The 15,249-nt window shown below is 43.9% G+C and overlaps 1 protein-coding gene across 5 annotated transcripts in view; it reads left to right on the top strand.

The window, feature by feature from the left end:
- Positions 1–15,249, top strand: part of ABCC5 (ATP binding cassette subfamily C member 5) — a 94,172-nt gene that overhangs the window by 4,064 nt on the left and 74,859 nt on the right. For all 5 annotated transcript variants that reach the window (XM_017538308.2, XM_017538312.2, XM_017538310.2 and 2 more), the window contains exon 2: positions 169–350. In XM_017538308.2, coding sequence (XP_017393797.1) covers positions 222–350 — 129 coding nt within the window. In that variant the 5' untranslated portion in view covers positions 169–221. The remainder of the gene's footprint in view (positions 1–168; positions 351–15,249) is intronic.

Genomic DNA, 15,249 nt, shown 5'->3' with positions numbered 1-15,249 from the left:
ACGAAATGAAAATCTTTGAACATTTTTTGAAAATCAATTTTTGTAGCTACAACAGTGGAGAGCTTTAGTACTTTTGCCCTTTTTTCCCTGCCTATTTTAAGGCACTTGAGCATATGGTTAAGTACAGTTTAGGAAATGATCTATTTCTTGATGAATTTTTAATTTCAGGAATTCTGATGTGAAACTGAGTCTGTGAGCCCTGGTACCTCCACTCAGAGAAGATGAAGGATATTGACATAGGAAAAGAGTATATCATCCCCAGTCCCGGGTATGCAAGTGTGAGGGAGAGAAGCAGCACTTCCGGGCCGCACAGAGACCGCGAAGATTCCAAGTTCAGGAGAACACGACCGGTCAGTGTTTCCTAAGAGTCTCTTATCTGCTTGTTGTACTAGGACACAACCTTCCTTTTTCATACAATGTGTAATTTAAAAACTGATTTTTCTTTATTGGTTGTAGGTTACTGTTAAGAATTAAGGGTGACTGATGAATCCCTGGTTCATAGTAGGCACTGAATAAGTGGGAGAGAGGTCGCTCAGCCTCCCACCTGCTCTGTCCTGAGCATTCTCCTCTTTTCCATCTTTACTTTGTGTTGGTGAAAAGGCTTCTGAAAAGGTTGTGCTTAAGAGAAGACAGCTTATGGAAGAGGAGGGGGTCTTGGGGATGACGACCAGGAATATAAAGCCAATGAAGCTTCATTTATGTACCTAAACAAAACTGGCGTTTTCTTTGACTTTCTGTCATCACATTTAAAATGTGAATCTGGCCGGGTGCGGTGGGTTGCACCTGTAATCCCAGCACTTTGGGAGGCTGAGGTGGGCAGATCACTTGAGGTCAGGAGTTTGAGACCAGCCTGGCCAACTTGGTGAAACCCTGTCTCTGCTAAAAATACAAAAATTAGCCAGGTGTGGTGGCAGACACCTGTAAGCCCAGCTACCCGGGAGGCTGAGGCAGGAGAATCACTGGAACCCAGGAGGCGGAGGTCGCAGTGAGCCGAGATCGTGCCATTGCATTCCAGCCTGGGCAATAGAGTGAGACTCCATCTCTAAAAAAAATAAAAAATAAAGTGAATCCTTTGGAGAGACAGATTTCAGAGGGTGATTGCAACAATTCTAGATAGTTGTGGGATGATCAGTATGTTTTTCAAGCGAATTCATAAGTTAGGCAGTCTTTAGATAATAATCTAGTTTCCTCCAAGGAAAATAATGAAGGTGCTTTTTCACCTGGAGAAAATATCTGTTTTTCCTGAGGGCAAAAAAAAAGCATTATACCTTTTCTTACAAAAGGACCTAATAAGGCAGATTGGACTGGGTTTAGGAAGTGGAGGTTTATGTTGGTGTGTTTGTTATGTGAAAATTTGAGGAAGATAGGACTTGCAGCTGACACTGGCCTTTCCTTAGCCTGCTACTCCCTTTTCCTCTTTGCTTGTGTTAAAGCCATTACTTTATTAATTAACATTTTCTTGCTAACGAGTCTTGTGTGTACCCTACTGTGTATTATAGAATGCTTTTCCATTTCAGGTTTAACTTCAGAGAAACAGGCTCAAAGTAATGAGTGTCAATACTTCTTGTGGGCGCCAGTTTTATAACTTCCTCATGTCCTTTTGTCTAGACCTTATGTTGATTAAACATCTATCGAATACCTTCTGAGTGCTAGACACAGTTTGTGTAACAGTTAAGTCTAGAACAAGTCAGGAGGTAACCTTGGGGCAGGGCCTTAAAGGGCGACGAGGTGGGGAGGCTTTTTAGGCACTACAAGTATAGACTCAAAGGTATGGAAGCAGCCTGGAGCATGTTGGTACCTTGCATGAGCTACTTACGTCATTTGTATGTAAAATGGTGTTGACCGTAGTACCTAACTCTTGGGATCACTGAGGAGTAAGTGAGAGAATACATATAAAATATTTAAAATAGTGCTTGACACATGGCCAGTGCTCAATAAACGTTAGCTTTTAGAATTAGTTGTCTAGGGCATAGGATGTGTAAAGGGATTATAGGTCAGAGGAAATTCTGCATACCATGCTAAGAATTATTTCACTGTGGGCATTGGGAACTATTGGAAGTTAATGAGGAGATTTAAAAAAAAAACTTTATTTTGAGCTAACTGTAGATTTACATGCAATTATAAAAAATTATATAGAGTGTGGTGGCTCATGCCTGTAATCCCAGCACTCTGGGAGGCCGAGGCAGGTGGATTACCTGAGGTCAGGAGTTCGAGACCAGCCTGGCCAGTGTGATGAAACTCTGTCTCTACTAAAAATGCAAAACTTAGCTGGGCATGGTGGTGGGCATCTGTAATCCTAGCTACTTGGAAGGCTGAGACAGGGGAATTGCTTGCACCCAGGAGGCAGAGGTTGCAGTTAGCCGGGATCACGCCACTGCACTCCAGCCTGGGCAACAAAGAGCAAAACTCTATCTCAAAAAAAACATAATAGTAATAATATAGAGATCGTGTGTATACTTTATCCAGTTTCCCCCAGTAGTAACGTCTTACATAACTACAGTCCAGTATCACAACAGGATAATGACTGACAGTGATACAATCCATTGACTAGGATTTCACAAGTTTTACACGCACTCATTTGTGTGTGCTCGTGTGCACGTTCTGTGGATTTTTTAAATGTGTAGATTTGTATGACCACTTCCACAGTCAGGATGCAGAGGTTCCATCACAGGGATCGCTCGTTACTCTTTTGTAGCCACAGCCGTGTCCGCTCACCCCCACTCTCTGGCAACTGCTAATCTTTTCTCTATCTCTGTAATTTTGTCATTTTAAGAATGCTCTATAAATTGAATCGCATAGCATGTAACCTTTCGAGACTGCTTTTTTCACTCAGCTGAATTCCCTTGCTAGCCACCTAATTTTGTTGTGTGCATCAGTAGCTGTTTGCTTTGTAATGCTGAGCAGCATTCCACGTTATAGATATACCATAGCTCCTCTAACCATTCATTTGTTGAAGGACATATGGGTTATTTCCCATTACTGGCAATTATCAATAAAGGTGCTTTGAACCTTCAGTTCAGGATTTTGTGTGACCATAAGCTTTTATTTCTCTGGATATATGCCCGGGACTGTGATCGCTGGGTCATATGGTAAATGTATATTTGGTTTTATAAGAAACTGCAACACTCTTTCCCAGAGTGTCTGCACCATTTTACATTCCCACCAGCAGTGATCCGGTTTTTCCGCATTGTTGCCAGTGTTGGGTGTTATCATGTTTATTTTAGCCGTTCCTATACATATGTCTGGTATTGTGGTTTTAATTTGCAGTTCCCTAATGGATACTGATGTTTGGGAGTAGATTTTTATCTTGGATTATCTGCATTGAAGCAATGCAGAAAAATCCTGGGCAGGAGAAAGAAACCAAACACAGAGAGCAGTCAGGAAGCAGCTCTGCTCGTCCATGTCAGAGAGGCCAGGGTCCTGTTGCAAAGTGTGGAAGTGAGGATGGAGCAGAGAGGAAAGATTGGAGGCGTCTCTAGAAGATAGGGACGGATTGGGGTGTCTGCGATTGATGGTAAGCATTTAAACCTATTCGTGGACATAAAGGAAGAAAAGCAGATTGGGCAGATACTAAGAATGAGTTTGGGCCAGGCGCGGTGGCTCACGCCTGTAATCCTAACATTTTGGGAGGCCGTGGCTGGTGGATTGCCCGAGCTCAGGAGTTTGAGACCAGCCTAGGCAACACAGTGAAACCCCGTATCTTCTAAAATACAAACATTTAGCTGGGTATGGCAGTGTGTGCCTATAATCCCAGCTACTTGGGAGGCTGAGGCAGGAGAAGCACTTGAACCAGGGAGGTGGAGGTTGCAGTGAGCCGAGATCGCACCACTGCACTCCAGCCTGGGTGACAGAGTGAGACTCCATCTCAAAAAAAAAAAAAAAAATGAATGAATTTGATTTTGAAGATACTGAATTTTAAGTACATACAGGTAAAATTATCAAGTAGAGATAGACAAGGAGTAGAGTAGGAAAGGACACTTAGAGCCTCTAGTGTGTCCATGTGGGTGAAGCAGCGAGAGTGAGCAGGCTTACCCAAGGATGGCCTGCAGAGCAGGAGAAGGCAGAGGCTGTGGAGCTGGTGTGTGGTCCTGTGAAATTTCTGGTCCCCAGCTTATTAGCATAGAGTTGACATCAGGGTTTGCGGTGGCAGCAGCAGGCTTCCCCCTGGAAGGTGGAGAAGAACACAGGTAGGCACTGCTGGGCCTTGTGTTCCCTGAAGGAGATGGGGCAGCCAACCACTGTAGCAGGCTCTCAACATGCCGCTGAAGCTTTATCTCAGAGAAACACCAAGGCTAATACCACTTTTATACAGTCAGGAATACGCATGAATTTTATTTTTATTACTCTTTCATATTTCCTAACCTTTTTTTTTTTTTGAGACATAGTCTCGCTCTGTCATCCACGCTGGAGTGCAGTGGTGCAGTCTCAGCTCACAGCAACCTCTGCCTCCCGGGTTCAAGCAATTCCCCTGCTTTGGCCTCCTGAGTAGCTGGGATTACAGATGGCTTTTCTGGCTAATTTTTGCATTTTTTGTAGAGAAGGGTTTTACCATGTTGGCAAGGCTGGTCTCAAACTCCTGAGCATAAGTGATCTGCCCACCTTGGCCTCCCAAAGTGCTGGGATTATAGGGGTCAGCCCCAGTCCGGCCATCAACATTTATTTTTTATGAATTTTTTTTTTTTTTTGATAGAGACAGTCTCACTGTTGCATGCTGGTCTTGAACTCCCTGGCTTCAAGCAAGCCTCCAGCCTCAGCCTTCCAAAGTGCTGGGATTAGAGGCATCTGCCACCACACCCTGCCCCTAAACTTTTAAATTTAAGTACTGTTTTCCTGATTTTTACTGTATCCTTGTAATCTCCGAACTTTTTTTACTCAAAAATTTCTTTTATTCTACTGTCTTTTATTTAGCCTGGACCTAGCAAAACAACAACAAGTGACTGGTTTATTCAAGCTGTTTTTGTATATACATTAAAATGAATGCATAGCTATTAAGTAATTTTGTAAGTTCAGACGCGATCTAGAATTTACTTGACCATTACCTGTCAAAACACAAAATTTCTCACATATATTTATCTTTAACTTGTCTCCTGTTTCAAGTTCGCTGACAGAGGGAACTGGCAAGATGATAAAAAAATTTCTGGGCTGAGTTGGTATAGAAATGGATAATGTAAGCAGCTGGGAAGCAGAATACCTATATAAGTATATAGTTTCATTTTTTAAAGTAAACAGTTAATTGGGCAGAGGCTGCAATTTCATTTCACATCATCATAACCGTCATTTTTTTTTTTTTTGCCTTTTTGAGATGGAGACTCACTCTGTTGCACAGGCTGGAGTGCAGTGGCACAATCTCGGCTCACTGCAACCTTCCAGTTTCAAGCGATTCTCCTGCTACAGCCCCCCAAGTAGCTGGGACTATAGGTGCGTACCACCATGCCCAGCTAATTTTTGTATTTTTAGTAGAGACAGGGTTTCACCATTTTGGCCAGGATAGTTTCGATCTCTTAATCTCGTGATCCTCTTGCCTTGGCTTCCCAAAGCGCTGGGATTACAGGCGTGAGCTACTGCGCCCAGCCCATAACCATCATTTTTATATTAGTTGTTAGAGAGGAAATCTGGGATAGGATCTCCCAGGATGGCAGGTATACCTACTACCCATCAGAAATTTAAAACAAACAAAAAATGCCTCTAAGTAACAAAAGATAAGGATACATCTGTGGCTTTTATGTGGAAAACAAGGTTTCATTCACCACTATTAGCCTTTGGTAGGTCCACTTACCATGGAAACAGGCGACCTGTGCTGCATGAGCCGGACTCCTGTAATCCTAGCACTGTGGGAGGCCGAGGGAGGAGGCCTGCTTGAGCCCAGGTGTTCAAGACCACCCTGGGCACCATAGTGAGACCTGTCTTTGCAAAAAAATAAAAATAAATTAGCTGGGCGTGGTTGCTTGTGCCTGTAGTCCCAGCTACTCGGGAGGCTGAGGTAGGAGGATCGCTTGAGCCCAGGAGGTCCGGGCTCCAGTTAGCTGTGATTGTGCCACTGCATTCCATCCTGGGTAACAGAGTGAGACCTTGTCTCACCAAAAAAAGAAAGAAAAGCAATGGTGCCAAACCAAAGTCAGAAGCAAAGCACCAGAGAATAAGTTCTGACTTGAAGCAGGCCAGTGCTTTTCTTCTTGAAGGTGTAAGTGATGATGCAGATTACATGGTTTGCCCATTTCTTAGGATCGTGACCAAATCTTTCTTTTGGAATGTGATTTGGAAAAATCACTCTGATACTGTAGTCACATCTTCAAATGCTTGTGATTTCTCACATAGGCTTAGAGATAATTAGGGTTGAAATAAAGCATTCCACACCTACCCACTTTCTTCGGGACTATAATGTGAATGCTTGTGGCCACACACAATTTGAGGCTTAGCAGGCATCCTTTAATCCTGAAGTGTTAATATAGTGGCGGCTTCTGTTGCTGTTAATTCTTTGAGCCTGAGTACTAACTTTGGCTGGCATTAGGTTGGCGTTATTTCAGCTAACATGAAGGTTTATACCTATCCTACTCTTGAACACTGTTCTATGCCTGAGGGATGATTATTCAGGCACGGTTCCTTTTTTTATTCTATTTATATATGCACATGTAGATCATATGACTCCACAAGCCCTGATTTGTTTTTTTAAGATGCAGTCAGTGTTTATTAATTTTTAAATTCAGCAAATATTTGAGCATTCTTCAAGGTGCATGCACAGTCCTGAACTAAGGATCTGGCGCAGATAAAGATAAATCGGTGCTGGGCCTGCCTGTCCTCCAGTAGAAGCTTAAACTCACAGACATAATAAATCTACTTAGATTACTGTGATTTAGGTGCCGTGGCAATTAGTAAAAGGAGAAAGTGCTTCTCTCTCAGGGGATGCTTTAGGAGGAGGTATCATTTGACTGGAGAATTGAGGAATGGGTAGAATTTGGAGAAATGAAGAACTTGCCAGGCAAAAGAAAGAGTTGTGGGTTAGGGATACCTGGTCTCTGTTGGTATTGAGCATAAAATGCGTGACGTCATAGCTGTAGTGTCAGTGAGTTTCACATTATGTGTGTTGCTTGCTTTTTTTTTTTTGAGATGGAGTCTCACTTTGTAGCCCAGGCTAGAGGGCAGTGGCGCATCTCAGCCCACTACAACCTCTGCCTCCTGGGTTCAAGCGAATCTCCTCTCTCAGCCTCCTGAGTAGCTGGGATTACAGGTGCACGCAACCACGCCCATCTATTTTTTTTGTATTTTTAGTTAGAGACGAGATTTCGATACGTTCGCCAGTCTGGTCTCAAACTGCTCACCTCAGATGATCTGCCCGTCTCAGCCTCTCAAAGTGCTAGGATTACAGGCATGAGCCACTGCGTCTGGCCATGTGTGTTCTTGAATAATAAGCCAAGGAGTTTGGATTTTAATTGCTTTAAACTAATATGTAAGCAAAAGTAAGACAAAGTTTGTCAGATGCTTTTATGAGCTTTGTTTTATTGTGGGGGTGGTTTGTTTCTTAGTGCTCTCAGGCAAAGCTAAGGGTGCCTTGTTTTTCATTAGCATGTCCAATCTGGGAAAGGAGGAAGAATGGAAAAATAAGCAGAAGTCGGGCCAGGCGAAGTGGCTCACTCCTGTAATCCCAGCACTTTGGGAGGCCAGGGAGGGCAGATCATGAGGTCAGGAGATCGAGACTAACATGGTGAAACCCTGTCTCTACTAAAAATACAAAAAGTTAGCCGGGCGTGGTGGTATGCACCTGTAGTCCCAGCTATTCGGGAGGCTGAGGCAGGAAAATGGCTTGAACCTGGGAGGCGGAGGTTGGAGTGAGCTGAGATCAAGCCACTGCACTCCAGCCTGGGCGACAGAGGGAAGACTATGTTTCAAAAAAAAAGCAGAAGTTAACTAAAGTTCATGTGCCGTTATTTATTAATTACTGCAGTATTTTTCCGCTTCTCTCAAAAGTGTGCTACTGGTGGAATTTTCTTCCTACCAAATGAGAATATTCTTCTCTAGGAAAGGTAACAAAACAAGTAAGTATTCATAAAATCCAGGGCTCTTACTTAGTGTTTCTTTATTTCTGTGTTAGGCTGACCCTTTAACCTTGGCTGGAGTTTTTATAGTTAGTGATTTGAAATATTCTGGAGAGCTCAAGTTATGTCTTAGGGATCAAATATGTGGTCTGATCTCTTACCAGAAATGACTTGAAGATGTATTGTTATGAAATAAATATGGGCTCATCATAGAAAATGTACAAAGTGTGTAAAATTATAGAAAAAAAGTAACCACCCTTAATTCCTCCACCCAGAAACAACCATTGTTTTTATAAAATAGTTTTGTCTAGTACATTGTACTTTTAGAGTTTGCCCCGAAAGCTTTGCTTTACAGACTAAGGATGTGTGAATTTGTTTATGCCCTTGTGTTTTCCGAGTCAAGAGTATTACCTGTGAGTCTGCTTGCTTTTAGGGAGGAGAGCAGGCAGGAGATTAGCATTTGGCAGCTCTGCATTATTTTTCCCGTGACTCAGCAGATTTTCTGGACAGGGTTAAGATGAGTAAGAATACCTGCCTTTTTTTCCCCCCTCTCTCTCCCTGCAGGCATCCATAAAGCGTTATGAGGCTCAGTAGTTTCTTAGGCACTGCTGGGTGTGACACCGTATCTGGCCTGGTGCCAGGTGTTGGTCTCCAATAGCAGCCTGGAGCTCTGGGGCTGAGATAACAACAGTGCTGCGATTGGTGCAGAGCGCAGGTGGCTCTCATGCTTGCTGCTGGGGCTCTTGAGGTTGAGCTGCTGCCGGGATCATGAGCTCTCTTATGCCGTCTGCTGCAAGACTGCCGGCTTTCCTAGGAAATGCTGCTTAAGGGAAATAAATATAGCCTGTTGGCAGGAGTTAAAGGAGCGTTCTGTCAGAGGGGAAGAAAAGTGTTGGAATTAGCTTCCCTTTTTTTTAAAAAAAAAGTACCTAAATCTTTATTTTGTTAAGATAACTTGAAAGTTATAAACGGTTAATAAAAACCCTTTCAATGAAATCTTGTTTCCACTGTTAGGTAGGCTTCTGTTAATGCTTTCTTTAATGTCTTACCACTTTTCCCTCTCTGTTAGTCAAAGATACAAAGGTGAATGCAAGAAACAAGGCCTCCTGAAGGCTTTGCAATGGTTAAACTTGTCATTATTAAACTTATGGACTAATGTGAAGTTAATTTGGTGTGCTGAAGTCCACTAATGAGCGGAATTAAATTTATCCTTTCCCTTCCGGCCTCCCTTTTAAGGAGTTAGCCTATTTAGATAATTAGATGTTATATATGTTTTAATTATTTAAGATTATCTTCTGAATTAGCTGTTCAAAGAATCAACTTAATTGTTATTAGATGTCAGATGAAAACTTCCATTCACCAAAGCCTGCTCATGGAGGCAGAAAGCAAGACTGACATGCGTACTTTAAAAGACGGATGGACCCTCAAAGGCCATCCTGCCCAGTCCCCATTTAGCCTTACCTCTCTGTAGGCGAGGCCCAAAAGAGACCCTTGGCAGATGTGCTGGAGCTGGCTGTGCTTCACAGGGATGTTCTTTCTGGAATCCAGGGGCTCAGAACACAGTCTGTGGCTCCTCTTTGAAGCATGGTAGTTCTGCTGCCTGTCTCTGGCCCAGTGTGCTGGCCTACCCGAAAGAGCATGGAACCACCAGGAGATGCCACGACACTGACAGCTGTGCCTGACCTTAGAGTTCAGGGTGTGTTTTCGAAAGCAAATCTCGCTAAAGACGATGGATGTGTTATTATGAAGTCCATATTTCTGTGATGGAAATAGCCACGCTCACGTCTGTAGAGAGAAACTCTACAGAATGGGTTACAATAAATGGTTATAGTTGTTTGGCTTTTTTCAGAATCCCATGTACTTGACAGCCTTCTGTTTACTTTTAACTGGTATTACACAGTTATGATATTGACCAGTCCCTTAGTTTTCAGTAGATAAATAGACCGCTCAGCCCCTCGCCCTTGTGTTTGTTCTCACCGTGGTCAGCTGCTCTGGCCTGCTCTGCAGTACAGTTGTCACGTGATGGAACCCCAAAGCCTTGTACTAAGCATTTAACACACGTTGTGTTAGGCACTGGAGGAAGTTTTATTTACAAATTATATTGTGGCCTTTTTTTTTTTTTTTTTTTGAGATGGAGTCGGACTCTGCTGCCCAGGCTGGAGGGCAGTGGTGTAATTTCAGCTTGCTGCAACCTCCACTTCCCAGGTTCCAGTGATTCTCCTGCCTCAGCCTCCCAAGTAGCTGAGATGACAGATGCCCGCCACCAGACCTGGCTGATTTTTGTATTTTTAGCAGAGACAGGGTTTCACCATGTTGGCCAGGCTGGTCTTGAACTCCTGACCTTGTGATCTGCCCACCTCAGGCTTCCAAAGTGTTGGGATTACAGGCGTGAGCCACCACACCTGGCCTTTTTTTTTTTTTTTTTTTGGCTAAAGCCTGAAAATGTTGTTGAAGGGATTCGGTCAAATGCAGAAGACCAACATGCACAAGTTTCACTCTCTATATCAGTGGTTTTCAGGTCAGGCTACATGTTAAAATTCAACAAATATCGATATTGGGTCCTATCTATCCCAGACCAATTAAATGAGTTTCCGGGGTAGAACCCAGGTATTGGTATTGTTTTAAAACTCTCCTAGTGATTCTACTGGTAGGCAGTGCTGGGAATCTCTGGTCTAGAACTGATGGAATAAAGTCTATTCTGTCCCCTCACCCAATGGGCTCCAAGTGTTTCTCATATATCCCCTTTTACCCTGTGATTCATTTTCAGTTTAATCCTTTGAAACCTACCATGGTATTAACAAAGTTAATCTTAGACCCCAACATAATAGGAACTTTGAATAAGTTCCTTGGAATTTAGCTTATGAAACAACTGAAAGCCCTCAAATTCCTGCTGATTATGGAGTAATGCTAGATTATGAGCTAGCATTACTCATATACAGACAAATACCCGTTCTACCGTGGTGGTGGAGATATGTTTGTGAATTGAATTGCTAGCTGATCGTCGGCTTGAGAGCAACAGCACAGCTACGGATATGTGAGCTGATGCACAAGTTAATTCTCTTCTCCGTGTAGCATAGCTGCAGAGTGATAGACTGAGTTTAGCAGCTTCCCTGGCTTGGAATAATAGCTCTTTCTTTTGTGTTCTGCTTCTTCCCCATGTAGGTTGGGTTCTAGAATTTCGCTGATCCTCTTGACTGAAGTGGCTGCTCTCTGGAAGTTCTTAAGGGAAGAGCTTCAGATGGTCAGGGTCATGTTAGCCACTGGGGAGTAAGGATGTGGTGGGAACTGGGAGAGGAAGCGTGCTTGGTAGGTTTCTTTAACTTGTTGGAGATTAGGGCGGGAAAGCCTGAAGTTAGCCGGTCTTGAGAGGACATCAGTTTTTGACCTTTTTAAATTTAATTTCTAATATTCTGAGTCCCTTGAGAACTGTATTTGGTGGCACAACAGCTCCCTTTAAAAGTTTGTCTTTTTAGATTTGTCATGAAGGCTGCGTGGGCCTGGGACATCTGTGGAGATGCTTTTATTAGAAGAGACACCCGTTCTCTTGTTCGTCTTAAGGTCTTGTGAATGAGGAGAGGAGAGGAAGACTGTGTTGTGGGATCTGAGGCCTGTTGATTCCCACTGTGCCCCAGATACCGCTTTCTTTGAGGGGTGTGCCAGACAGGAGCAGTGCAGCCTTTAATCCCCTTGGAAACCGAGACGCCTCTGGTTACCAGTTGACGCAGTCTCTGCCTTCAGGAACGACTTGGTTGAGTCCTCAGTCTGAGGCTTATTAGGAAGGCTACCCTGCTGTGTGGTCCTGCCATCAGGAAGGGATTGGATTGTTCAAACAGGGAATGATTTCTGGCCCCTGGTATCTGTCCTAGCGGCCTCTGTTTAGGGGGAAAGCCCTTGGTTTCCCTGTCAGCAGGCATTCGCTCTGGCAGCCTGTTAAGATGAGATGGGACAGCTGGAGAAGTGGTGGCCATGGGGTGTGCTGGGGTGCTGATGATCCGAGGCCTGAGGATTGCGTTAGGGCCTGCAGAAGCATCTCTTGCGAGAGCAGGTCTGTCTGCTTATGAATCAAATGTTACTTGTTTTCATACCAGAGGTATATATGAATATGTGTTTACCTGACCTTTGTTTGAACCTTCACAGAATCTGAATCTCCTTTTGTTTTGTTTTTTGTTGTTTTTGTTTCTCTCTCTCTTTTTTTTTTTTTTTTTTTTTTTTTTTTTTTTTAGACAGTCTGTCTTTATTGCCCAGGCTGGGGCGCAGTGGCACAATCTTGGATCACTGGATCCTCTGCCTCCCTGGTTCAAGCAATTCTCCTGCCCCAGCCTCCTGAGTAGCTGGGACTACAGATGCGCCACCACGCCTGGCTAATTTTTATATTTTTAGTAGAGATGGAGATCTCTGCATATGGGCCAGGCTGGGTCTCGAATTCCTGACATCAGGTGATTCACCCGCCTTGGCCTCCCAAAGTGTTGGGATTACAGGCATGCGCCCTCACCCGCAGCAGAATCTGAATTTCATTGTCCCTTTTTGGCTTCCCTGTGACCCTACTCCTGCCCATTGGAATTACCTTGGTAGGAAAAATGCTGAGTCTCCTAGCCACATGGTCATGGGGAAGATATAAATGGCAGTCATACTTCCTCTTTTAATATTTTTCTCAGCTCCTGGATCCGCCAGTATTTTTCCCTTTGAGACAAAGCAGCTGTTGTGGATGCCTTTCTGTGTGGCCGGGCCATCTGGCCACTCACAGCCTTTTGGTGTGCCGTGCTCCGTAAGAGAAGTAAGAGAAATGGGGCCCCTCATCTTGTCTCAGGGGAAGCTTTAAAAAGTTACTTGTAAAAGGGATTGAAAACATCATAACAAAAAACAAATGGCCCATAAAATACATTCCCCTAGGTCAGCCTATATCAATACTGACTGTGTTAGCTGTTTAGCTATCTAGGGTTACCTTAGTTAGCTTAGTTAGGGTTAGGGTTAGGGTTAGGGTTAGGGTTTAGGGTTAGGGTTAGGGTTTGGGGTTAGGGTTTGGGGTTAGGGTTAGGGTTAGGGTTTAGGGTTAGGGTTAGGGTTTGGGGTTAGGGTTAGGGTTAGTCTTGGGCCACATAATCCTTTGTTGGGGGGGCTAGCCTGGGCATTGTCGGGTGTTCAGCAGCATCCCTGGCCTTTACCCACCAGAGCTAGTGGCACCTCCAGTGGGGACACCCAAAAACGTCTCCAGATGTTGCCAGATGTCCTCTGGGTAAGCAAAAGCACCCTCACCTGTGAACTGCTGGGCTGTACTGTCGGATACAGACTATTGTGGCTGTTGAGGATTTGACCTGTGGCCAGTCTGAACTGAGTTGTGCTGTAAGCCTAAAATACACACCTGATTTCAAAGACTTAGTACAAAAAAGAAATACCTCACTTATAAAATCCTAATAAATTTTCACATTGATTATATGTTAAAAAAAGATAATACTTTTTATTGGGTTAAATGAAATATATTATTTAAATTAATTTACTTCTTTTCATTTTTGGAATCAGAGTCTCACTCTGTCACCAGGCTGTAGTGCAGTGGCACGATTGTGGCTCACTGCAGTGTCAAACACCTGGGCGCATGTGATCCTCCTGCCTCAGCCTCCTGAGTAGCTAGCACTGCAGTCTCATACCACCATGCCTGGCTAATTTGTACGGTTTTTGTAGTGATGGGGTCTTGCAGTGTTACACAGGCTAGTCTCCAGCTCCTGGCCTCAAGCCATCCTCCCACCTCAGCTTCCCAAAGTGTCGTGATTACAGGCGTGAGACACCGCACCCGCCTACTTCTTGCTTTTTAAATGTGGCTACTAGAAAAATTTAAATTGCATTGTGTGGCTTTCATTTGCAGCTTGCGTTATATTTCTTTTGGGCAGTGCTGAGCTAGAGTGTTAATCTACTGTAGTTTAGCCATTGATTTTGGATTAGGCATTTAGATCCCTATAAACTATTGGGTTTAATGGTTTTTTTCCTTTGGAAGATTTTCCTTTATGCAGAAAAATTATGGAGACTCAGAGTATGTAGTATTAACACATTACCAGTTTGCTCTCCTGCATCCCTGCTGGCGGCATATTAAAAATCGGTTTGATGTTCAGATAGTGGATGTTTGTCTGTATTTCCCTCCTTTCCATATTGGATTTTATCTCTTTTAAGGCATATATGGGTGTATCTTTAATTCGTATTTCTTGATTGGTGACATTGGGTCTGTGTGTTCTCTCATTGGGTCTTTGTTTATCTGGAGCAGTGCCTGGCACATAGCAGGCCCTCAATAAGGACTAGTTGAATGAATAGATGAAAAAATGCTGTATTTTACTTTTTCAGTAAAAGTCCACTACTTGAAATATATTATTATGTTAGTTACTTGGCCGCTTACTTACTTGATTTATTTAGAGGCAGGGTCTCACCCTGTCACCCAGGCTGGAGTACAGTGGCATGATCTTGGCTCACTGCTGCCCGACCGCTCCGGCTCAAGCAGTCCTCCTACCTCAGCTCTCTGAGCAGCTGGGACTAGTGGTGTGCCCTTTTTTGTATTTCTTGTAGAGACAGGGTTTTGCCATGTTGCCCAGGCTGCTCTCAAGCTCCTGGGCTCAAGCGATCTGCCTGCCTCCGTCCGCCTCCCAAAGTGCTGGGATTATAGGTGTGAGCCACCTTGCCCAGCTTCTTTAGCTTTATCTTCCCTTCTCTTAATGCTAATTTCCCTATGCAAAAAAGTTTCCTTTTCATGTTTGAACCTCTCTCCCCTTTGGTACATTTCCGATGGTGGGGTAAATGGAGGCTGTCTCCCGTCATGGCTGGGCTAAGCATGTCATATAATTTATGTCATCATTTTAAATGTGATTTTGGGAGATTAACTCCAGATGGATTAATGTATGACATGAAACCTGGATCTCAATTAATTCATCTCCAATCTGGTTGGCTGGTAGGAAGGTAGGTGGGTAGGTCAGATGTGAGTGATGGTCTCACTCTGTTGCCCAGGCTGGCGTGCAGAGGTGCTATCATGGCTTACTGCACTTCTGACTTGCCAGGATCAAGTGATCCTCCCACCTTAGCCTCTCATGTAGCTGAACCACGGGTGTGCACCACCACGCCCGGCTAATTTTTAAAAATTGTGTGTGTAGCCGGGCGCGGTGGCTCAAGCCTGTAATCCCAGCACTTTGGGAGGCCGAGGCGGGTGGATCACGAGGTCAAGAGATCGAGACCATCCTGGTCAACA

This window comes from Cebus imitator, unplaced genomic scaffold (assembly GCF_001604975.1).
Source record: "Cebus imitator isolate Cc_AM_T3 unplaced genomic scaffold, Cebus_imitator-1.0 Scaffold111, whole genome shotgun sequence".
Classification (NCBI taxonomy): Eukaryota; Metazoa; Chordata; class Mammalia; order Primates; family Cebidae; genus Cebus; species Cebus imitator.
The sequence above is the reverse complement of the archived record's forward strand: the minus strand, read 5'-3'. Positions and strand labels throughout refer to the sequence as shown.